The sequence below is a fragment of the Juglans regia genome, chromosome 6 (genome assembly GCF_001411555.2).
Source record: "Juglans regia cultivar Chandler chromosome 6, Walnut 2.0, whole genome shotgun sequence".
NCBI lineage: Eukaryota > Viridiplantae > Streptophyta > Magnoliopsida > Fagales > Juglandaceae > Juglans > Juglans regia.
Genome location: NC_049906.1, coordinates 21,351,887 through 21,362,556, shown reverse-complemented (window position 1 = coordinate 21,362,556; position 10,670 = coordinate 21,351,887). Strand labels below are relative to the sequence as shown.

At 38.9% G+C, this 10,670-nt stretch overlaps 1 protein-coding gene across 2 annotated transcripts; it reads left to right on the top strand.

Annotated features, from left to right (window-relative positions):
* The first annotated feature begins 3,121 nt into the window (after nucleotides 1-3,121).
* Nucleotides 3,122-10,301, top strand: LOC108995858 (alcohol dehydrogenase-like 6). Of its 2 annotated transcripts, none has more exons than XM_018971493.2 (10): nucleotides 3,122-3,309; nucleotides 3,483-3,619; nucleotides 5,225-5,262; nucleotides 6,601-6,923; nucleotides 7,549-7,631; nucleotides 7,760-7,835; nucleotides 7,927-7,988; nucleotides 8,106-8,201; nucleotides 8,306-8,467; nucleotides 8,947-9,015. In XM_018971493.2, the coding sequence occupies exons 1-10, from the start codon at nucleotides 3,270-3,272 to the stop codon at nucleotides 8,998-9,000; spliced, it is 1,071 nt and encodes a 356-aa protein (XP_018827038.2). In that variant the 5' UTR covers nucleotides 3,122-3,269; the 3' UTR covers nucleotides 9,001-9,015. The 2 variants fall into 2 exon arrangements, with proteins under 2 accessions (XP_018827038.2, XP_018827037.1); XM_018971492.2 differs by lacking the exon at nucleotides 8,947-9,015 and adding an exon at nucleotides 10,002-10,301 and having other exon boundaries at nucleotides 3,123-3,309.
* Nucleotides 10,302-10,670: the final 369 nt, after the last annotated feature.

Below are 10,670 nucleotides of genomic sequence, written 5' to 3'. Positions count from 1 at the left end.
TCAGAAATAAGAAGCGTGCGTAAGAAGGAAGGAGCAGGGTATCACAATGGAGACATGGTACTTGGCTCCCCTGGTTTTCTTGTCGACCTCGTAAGCTTAGGCAAGGGATGAGGCAAGTTCATAGAGACACAGTACTTGGCTCCCTTGGTTTTCTCGTCGACCTCGTAGACTGAGGTAAGGGATAAAGCAAGTCCGTGGAGACACAATACTTGGCTCCCTTGGTTTTCTCGTCGACCTGGTAGACTGAGGCAAGTGATCAGGCAAGTTTGTGGAGGTCGGGGTAAGTTGCCGAGCAGTGATGAGGCTCACCTGGTAAGTGTTGGGTTAAGTCGATATTGATACCACTCTTCATCGTGGTGGAGATCGGGGTAAGTTGTCGGGCTGGCGAGGGGCTGGACCTACTCTCCGTCGTAGGAGGGACGAGATGGCCTTAAGGTGCATCTCTCCCTTTACCTCCCACGGGAAGGTAAGTTATTGGGCAGTTTGGGATTAGACCCACTCTCGCTTGTTGACGTTCACGAGGAAGGTAAGTGTCGGGTAGTCGAGGGCTGGCCCGCTCTCCACTGCAAGAGGGATAAAGTAGCCTTCGAGCATAACTCATCCCTTTGGTACCTTGTGGGGAGGTAAGTGTTGGATAGCTGAGCAGCCGATTCTTCACCATAATGGGGGTGGGGTAAGTTATTGGGCAACTGAGAAGTTGGACTTGCTCTTCCCGCTGGGAAGGTTGGGCCTCCTGCCCACCTTTTAGCTCTCATGGGGAGGTAGGTAGTCAAGCAGTTTGGAACTGGACCCACTCCAGCCCGTTGACACCAGAAGGAACGCAAGTGTTGGGTTTGGCTAGTGCTGATACACTCTTCATTGTGGCGGAGGTTGGGATAAGTTGTCAGGCAGTCGAGGGAGGGATGAGATGGCCTTAGGGTGCATCTCGCCCTTTACCTGTCGTGGGGAAGTAAGTTATTGGGTAGTTTGGAACTGGACCCATTTCTACTTGTTGATGCTTACTAAAATGGTGCATGTCAGGCAGCCGAGGGCTGGCCCACTCTTCACCGCAAGAGAGATAAAGTAGCCTTGTGTAACTCATCCCTTTGGTGCCTCACAGGGAGGTAAGTAGTCATTGATAGAGATTATGTTAATGAAGATTATGTTGATAGAGATTACGTTGTTGGAGTAAGGAGTCGAGATAGGCGAGACGTATTTTATCCCTGATAAGTCACACTTTCATTAATAGAATTTACATTATCGACATGGAAATATAAATTACAAGTCATACAGTTCTTTCACCATTGAACTTCTACAAATGCTTGCGTCCTATGGGCGTGGACCATGTGCACCCCTCCGTCCTTTGGCTTTAGTTCTTGCACGTAACACTCTTGTGCCAAGACCTGTTCTCCTCAAATTTCTCCTACCCCCCAAGAGGTCAGGAACTTCATCTTCAAGTAGTAGGTCGATGTTACCGCTCTTAGACTGTCGAGGGGGCGCTGCTCGCCAAGATGGACAGTGTGATGGTTCCGACTGGCTAGACCATGTCCCTGAAGAAACCATTTAATGGCATGGGGGTTAGTTGGAGTCGAGTAGCATCTATCCCCATCTGGGTAAAGGCTTCCCAAAATAGGGTTTTTGTGGAGCTATTGTTGTCAATAAGGATCCTCCTATGGGTGAAGTTGGCAACCAGTATAGTCACTACTAGGGTGTCATCGTGCAGATAGAGGACCCCCTCCTCCTCGTCCTCTCCAAAGGAAATGATGGGGGCCCGTTCGTTTCTCCTGTACTTGGTAGGGCAACACTCTGTCAAATACACTTCTCTGTATCTTGCTCGCTTGGCGTGCGCCTTTCGACTGGATGAGATTGTGCCCCCGCTAGCATGAAGTTTATAGGAATCCCACAGATGGCGCCACTGTTAACGTCATGTTTTGTACGCCTTTGTGCCGGGTTCTAACAACTCAGGTCTTGAGTCTTACACCTATACACTTAAGTAAACACGAAAAGTGGCAGCTTTTGTGGTGGCCAGGGAGTCTCTGATACTAAAGTCAATATATTTCCTTTGTATTTTGTGCGTAAGTTTAGAGGAACCAAAAAGAGCTCTTCATACTTGGGGGCTGACTTTTATACTACCTTTCTGGTGGGGACGACTCATACCTGACTTTGAGGAGCTAATGTCATTTCCACTGTTCATTTAGTTAGAATCTTTTAATGTTGCGTGACTTCTGGGGCGGCGTCATTAATGCGGCGTAGAGTCCGAGGAGTGGCACCTCCATGCAGACGTTCTGTTAAGCTCCTTCATGCCTGCTCAATGTTTTGAATACCGTACCGGATGCTGTACCGGTCAAGGCACTGAAACGAAATATTTCGGTACAGGTACCGTTTCGGGATAGTATTTCGGGATAACATTTCGGAATGGTCGATATATAAATAAATTATATATAAAAATTATATTTTAAAATAATAGTCTATATATAAATAAATTATATATAAATACATATATATATATAAATTATAAATAGTCTAGTTTGAATTGAAGGTTAAAAAATAAACTTATAGTTTGAAAAAATGAAAAAAAAAAAAAACACTGGCCGAAATATCGGCCGGTACCGGCCACTACGGCCGGTATTTTGGCCGGTACGAAATGTATATAGTCCCTGTATCGGCCAGACAGCCGGTACGAAAAATTTCGGCCGTACCGGCCGGTACAGAACGAAATTCAAAACCTTGTGCCTACTATCAAGAGATCAAGGGTTCTCCATATTTTCCGTCCAACTGCCTATGCAGGTTCCCAAGGGTAGGGTGTCATCGGGGTGGTGTCAGGGCGATGAGTCTCACTTGTCCCTACCGTCTGTTTTCCCTACGCGTGGGTTGTTTCGTGGGTAGATTTTGCTTGTTGACCAAGTATTCTACAGAAGCCCACTGACTCCTTTTAGTGTAGGGTCATTGACCTTGGCTAGGCTCTCTGACTTTCTCAATAGTCTCTCGTGGACTTACTTTAAGGATCATAGGGAAAATACCCCTTATGCCTTATAGTGATATTCTTCTCAAAAGTCAAACAAAAAAATTTTATAATTAGTAATATAGTTTCAGACAAAAAAAAAAAAACATTGCGGATATTTGAACGAAACAATTCACTGTTGCCAATTTCTTTCTAACGCCCCCCTACCAAACCCGCCCACCTACCGCGCCACGAGCCACGAACTCATTATTCGTTGTTCCAGAACTGCTCGACTTCCCCAGTTAGCTGCTACCATTCGCTTCTGCTGATTCGAAAGAACCTCGATCAAATGTCTTCCATCAAACATCCCCACGTGATTACATGCAAAGGTTTCATCTTCCTACCTTACTTTCGGCATTTCTCGTCGTTTTTTCATGAAATGACTAATATTTTCTTGTATGTTCATGTCTGTCTCTCTTCTTCTTCTCCTCGTGTTTGGACGAGAATATGATAATTTTTTTTGTCTAAATATGTGTCATTTATCTGTGTTTACTTATATAAGCTGCGGTGGCATGGGGTGCTGGAGAGCCATTGATGATGGAGCAAGTCGATGTGAGTCCACCCCAACCCATGGAGATTAGGATTAAAGTTGTCTGCACCTCTCTCTGCCGCAGCGATATCACAGCTTGGCAGTCCCACGTACTTGCTCTTCGTCTCCTTCTCATTCTTCCCCATTATTTCTTTTGACTTTCCTATACGGAAACATATGCTGTTTTGAAATAGTATACTTAAATTTGCTCTTACATACTTCTGGGTTTTTGGTGAATAAAGTTGAAACAGAGAGAAAACATTGCTTACTTCGCGGTCAAGTACTGTTGTTAAGAGAATTGGACAATTATATATGCTGTTTGAATCAATCACTTTTCCCTTTTAATGTTACATTTCAGACAGATTAATGTGGTGCTGCCCCTTCTAAAAGATTGTGGGGGTAAAATGAAGCATTTAAAAACTTCCAAGATAGGAAAATAGGCCAGCTATTAGGGTCCTAAAGATACATTGCAATATGATTCAAACTCTGTGATAGCTAATAATTTGATGATTTAGTCTGTGTTCTAGGGTAAGCATCTTCCTTCAAGAAGACAGAAGTTAACATTGTATATGGAACTATAGCATTGGATTCATCTTGTACCTCACTATATATGGACAAAAGTTTTATTAAGATGTCTGTAACCATGAACATATTTTAATTAGAAAATTATGCAACATGGGATTTTCTGAACAAAAAACAAGTAACTTTAAGAGGGGGAAAGGTGTGCCACTATACAAAAACAAGTAACTTTAAGAGAACTTTGGCCCTAAGGGCTAGAATCTTGGGAAGTACAAGGAAAGGAAATTATGGCCATACTTGCTATCAATATTGTTCATATTCTGAGCTCTTTTTACTACCTCTATTGATCCATGGACCTGGAGGACAATCTTTGAAATGTTTACCACATCTAAGGGAGTGGAGGGGTAATGACTTAATTGTCTTTTACGCTAAAAACTCATACATGAATCAATACCACCTTGTTTAATTTCACAGCATGATATGTTTTGTATGTACTGAATATCTCTGTAGAATTGAAATCCCTGGCTAGAAGAAATTTATGGGTTAGGAACCTAATCTCGGGATAAAAAAAAACTGAAGTGCTCACTTGAGACAACATAATTATGAATCCAGCTTGACATCTGTTAATCCTAATTCTAAGAAGATTTAAAAGCATAAATTAGATTGAAAGGTGAATTTATAATTCTCATTGTTTCTCTTGCTGAGGGATTGAGATATATTGGATATGTGGTTAAGTATTTCCATGAGAGGATCAGTCAAACAAAGTAAAGGGGCTAAAAGCAGGATGTAAGAGAGACAACATTTTTTCTTTTTATATGTTAGAACATTTTCTGCTAGAGCACAGTAGAATTTAATATCTTGTTTTCAATGCTAACATTCATGCCACTTCGAAAAATAGTGCATATGCCAGCAATGACTTCTACATAAATATATAGCATTGGCTGGAAACAGAACATCAAGTAATACTATAATTCTAGGTTAATCCCCAATTTCCTAAGCATTAAATCTCTTTAAAGTATGTCATGTCTGTTACCTTGCAGAAGCTGAAGTCATAGTTGATACACTGATATACATTTTCTCTTTTACATTTTCTGCTGTACTTCTCACCTTAGTACTTGGTTATTGGTTGGGTGGTGGGTAAAGGGAGCTGCAGGGGAATGCTCTCAGTGTCTTACACAATATGCTTCTTTTTCCAGGCTATATTTCCTCGAATATTTGGCCATGAAGCATCAGGGTAATGCTGACTTACTTCCTAGTAATTTGATTGCCAATAAATATTTTCCCATGAATGCTTTTAAATTTATATATAATATTTGATGAAATTAAGTCTTTAGATCTTTGCTTATTGAGTTTAGAAAAATTCATTAATATCGTTGAATCTCCAAGCAATTATAATTGTTTTGTTGAAGATCTAAAGTAGTAATGAAGTCCATTTGATCTCTTAGTCTTCCATTCTAATCTACTAGTGTAAGTCTAAAATTCTTGGTTTTCAAGGTCTAATGTTCTAGACTCTTGTCATGTAACGACCCAAGAAAGGCCCAAGCCACATCTGGGCCTATACTTCGAAAGGACTAGTTAATGTTACAATTGGTGCCCCTTTATAAAGGGTTAAAAACTTCTCATTTTTAAGCAAAGTGAGATCCCATTCATCACATTCCTATACACAATTTGGGGTATTACAATCTCCTCCCCTTAAATCCCTAATGTCCTTGTTAGGCCATTACATCCCATCATAAGTGGGAGTGCTCAAGTCCTACACTTTTCCTTGAACCTAGCTCTAATACCATTTGTAACGACCTAAGAAAAGCCCAAGCCACATCTGGGCACATATTCCAAAAGGCTAGTTAATGTTAAATTGGAGTCACTTGAAATTCATTATAAAGGGTAAGAACTCATTCCCAAGCAATCTTGGATCTCATTCACCACCTTCTTATACATCCATGGTATTACATGTGATCTCAACTCTATGTATGGGCAGGCTTATATGCATTTCAGAAGCACGCCAGAATTAAAGTGAGCAGTCTCATAAGAGTTGGGATTCAATATTTTGAAGGAAAACCCTTCATAAATTAGGATCAAATCATAAACTAGATCTCTCCAAAGAGGTGGGATTCTCCCACACCAGAATACATCTATTACATCTCACCCTTAAAAACAACCATAATTATTTTTTCCTGGTCTGCATCAAAATCTCTCCTCTTTTTGGGCCAGTCTTCTCTCAACTGATTTCCTTGAATGTTCATCTAAGTATAAGGAGTCATGCTATTTGACTTGTCCATACGATATGCACAGCAATAATTTGGTTATACACTGGATGCTACTAGGATTGGAGACAATCATGTTTGATTGTACTATGTTGTGCATGAGATAGTCTAGAACATTCACTAGGATTGAGCTTTGGTAAAGATACTGTTAAAATTTTCACCAAGTTTTGCAGAGTTAATACCATGAGGATAATGAGTCCTGGTGTTATAATAATGCAATAGCTACACTTTCTTAAATTTTCATTATAGCTATAATTGGCTTGGGAAATGGATGCTGAACTTTGGATTGATTAGTAGCTTTTTCACAGGGTTGTTGAGAGTGTGGGGGAAGGAGTAATTGAGTTTCAAGAGGGAGACCACGTGCTTACAGTATTTACTGGAGAATGCATGAAATGTAGACAGTGCAAATCAGGCAAAAGCAACATCTGTGAAGCACTTGGTTTGGAAAGGAGAGGTGTAATGCATAGTGATCATAAGACACGCTTCTCGATAAATGGGAAGCCCATCTTTCACTATTGTGCAGTCTCAAGTTTCAGTGAATATACAGTGGTGCATTCTGGATGTGCTGTCAAAGTGAGCCCACTTGCACCTCTGGACAAAATATGCCTTCTCAGTTGTGGAGTAGCTGCAGGTAAAAACTCCAAATCATGATTTGATAAAGTCTGATGCCACAGTGCCCACTGTTTTTTCCTTATTGAACACCAAATCAGGATAATGCCATAAAGTCTGGCACTCCTGTACCCTCTGTTTTTATGTGTCTGTTTTACACCTACACATGCACTTATGCACTAGAATCTTGGAGTTTTCCATGGTTTCTGGGAAGAGGGTGGGCTGTATATCACCAGAATTACATCAGCCACTTGGGATACAGTTTTTTTCCTAATCAACCTATTTTAGGAAAAATTTTGGTAGTGAGACCTTGAATAAATTTAATTATGTTTTGGTATATCTCAGTATGAAAACACAGCATGGGGATGCAAATGGAAATGTAATTATAGTTAGGTAAATAGTAATGTCACTCAACTTCTATACCATGGTAGAAATATCTGTGTGTATCCGTCATTTGAGTTCTGTGAAGCAGAAAGAATATTTGGTTCTGGGTGAGTTGCTCCATGTTAAAAAGGAAAAGAAGAAAAAGGAAAAGTGGAGGTGCACCTACATGCATATTATACATGTTTATGCGCACATCTTTGTGCTATGGAAAAGGAATTCTTTGTTCTAGTTGAGTATGCTTAACAATGGGGTTGTTTTATTAGGTTTGGGTGCAGCTTGGAATGTTGCTAATATCTCTAAAGGATCAACAGTGGTGATTTTTGGACTTGGAACAGTGGGCCTTTCTGTAAGTTTGCTGGCATGGTAACATTAATTCTTATCTGTGTCTTGCATGCAATCTGTATCCTCAATAAGAGCATGGAAATTAGTTATCCTGACATGACTTTGATCAGTAATTACTTCCTGTAAGACTAGGTTGCACAGGGTGCCAAACTTCGGGGGGCATCTCGAATTATCGGTGTGGACACTAATCCGAAGAAGGGTGAAAAAGGTACCATGACTTTTGCTCTTTCATATTTTCGGCAGCAGTATTTCGAGTCATTGTAACATTCTTTGTTCATGTTGTGCTCTTATTGATGCAGCAAAGGCTTTTGGAATAACAGAGTTTCTTGATCCAAATCACTCTGATCAACCTATTCAACAGGTTAATAGAACTAAGCAAGTGACTATCAGACATTTTATTTACCATCTGAATCTTTATCTGAATTGGACCCCTCGGAGCATTAAGAAATCAACATACCGATTGGTAAAATTGTTTCAGGTTATTAAGCATATCACCGGTGGAGGGGCAGACTACTCATTTGAATGTATAGGTGATACTGGAATGATAACTACTGCATTGCAGTCATGTTGTGATGTAATTCTCTCGATGTCCCATGTGTCATGTTTTTGTCTTTAAGGAAGCATTTTGAATTGCATTTTTCATTTGAATATTTCTTTGTCCGTCCATGTTTCTTTCAGGGGTGGGGTATGACTGTTACTCTTGGCGTACCTAAAGTAAACCCAGAGATGAAAGCTCATTATTCACTATTTCTCACTGGAAGAACATTGAAAGGATCACTATTTGGGGGATGGAAACCTAAGTCTGATCTTCCTTCATTAGTGGACATGTACATAAAGAAGGTAAGTGGACATGAAAACTTCTGATAGAGTTGCGTGACCAAACTTTACCTCTTTTCGCTTGTCAAATGTGTAGATCTGCTATCTGCAATTTCTCGTTTTCCATAGTGTTAAAGCATCAGATTTTGGAGTGGGCTTGCTCAGCCATAAAATATGCCACATGTTCGTTTCTAGTAGGGTTCAGTAACACAAAGCTCTGAAGTGCAGGAAACACAGCTTGAGATACTTAGGCTGTTACCACAAGAGAAATATGGTTGCATGGGTACTTAAGAGTACTGGTTTTAGACTTCGAATTGGGTATAATAAAATTTTGCACAGTACATAAATCATATTAATTTAGGACTACAAAATTTTCACACCAATGTGTTTTTCAAACATGTTTGAGCTTGAATCACTAACTGACCCAAATATAAGATTTTGATTAATTTTGATTAGATCAAGTGAGAGAGTTTCCACTTGAATTACAAGAGTTGTATTTGCAGGAAACTCCTTGCCAAGGGCCAAAGACTTTGTTCACAGACACCTGGTGCCAATAAAAAAAAAAAGGTCCTTCCTGCTTGGCTGTTCGTAAAAAACTTGTGCATTTTGGAATTAGCAGCGTTATTCATTTTCTTACTAACCCTCTATATGTCACTACTGTTGATTCGTTAAAATTTAGTTTTTTACTTTTATTTTTGGGCCTTTTTATATTTTCCTCATGTTCTTTTGTGGCTTTTAAAAGTTATTTTTAATTTTTATTTATGTTTTGGTTATTTATATCTTTTACATATTTTTATATTTTTTTTTCTTTTCTGCATTTTTTGTTTCTTTTCTTAATTATTTTTTTAGGTTTTGTTTTAAATATTCTTGGCTTATTTTATTTGAATTTATTTTCGTTTTCTTTTTTTGTTGCCTTTTTATTTATTTATTTTGCTTTTTAAATAAATGCTTTTGGCTATTTTGAACTATTTTTATGTTATTTTCTTTATGGCATTTGACCTATGATGCTAAGTCGGTGATTTCATGGAAGGTTTTAACCTATTAAAAAAACTTTTATCCATCAGAAAGGTTTCAAACGGATAATTGATGGAAGGACCTTTCTATTTAAATCCAAAACCTAAAGAGTAAAAAGTCAGTTTTGAAAGTCCAATGACCATTTTCTAAGGAAGCAAAGATATGCGAACCAAGGAACTTTCCCAATCCTCGCCCTCTCTTCTTACAGGCATTTTTGCCTCAACTCTTCCTCTCCCCTCCTTTCCCCAAAAAAATCCAAACCCAAAATTAATAAAGGAATAAATAGATAGAGAAAATAATTGAATACAGAAAGCCTAGCAGGAATAATGCTCTGAATCAAGATGACAGCGTGCTCTTTTGCTAGATGATATTTACCTGAAATCTGGGGTTGAAATCTATCCTAAATTATGATAAAAGGAGGAAAAAAAGAAAAAAAGAAAAAAAAAGGGAGAATTCAAAGATCAGCAGTGCACTCATTTCCAATTGTTGTGTTCTTATATGAATAAGTAGATAGTTGATTAATATGTCGTTTCTTTACCTGCAGGAAATTCAGCTTGAGGAATTCATCACTCATAATATTCCATTTGCAGATATCAACAAAGCTTTTGATCTCATGGGAGAAGGTAGTTGTCTGCGTTGTGTTATTCACATGAAATAGAATTACATGTACTAAATTTGATTTGACATAAATATTGCTTCTGTGTATGTGAGGATCCGATATTCATCTGAGGATTGATTTTTTTGATGTAAAAGTGGTGCCAGTGGAGGACTGAGGTTTTGGTGTTCTTGTGCTGCATGGAACCATATGGTTATGGAAATAAATTTCCCAGTGTATTTACCTCTATAGTTCTTGAATCGAATGTCATATTTAAGGGCGTAGATGATGAAGTCATGGGTCTAATCCAATTGAGAGTAAGAATTTGATACCCATGAAGGCTTGTTTATTTAAGAGCAGTGCATGAGTGCAGTGGCATCTAAATTTTCTGCTTTGAGATTCAAAACCCGCAGCAGCATTTCAGCAGAAGATGAAGAGAGTTTGTCGTCTCTTAGCTATGGGCCAAGTTTCATTTCGCAAGCCATTAAGCCCAACTGGTGTCTTATAGACCATAAATAAAAAGAATACATATGCATAATCTAAATAGGAAAAAAAAAAAAAAAACAAACAAACAAACAAAACAAAACAATGAGAAGAAAGAACTACTACTCATTTGGT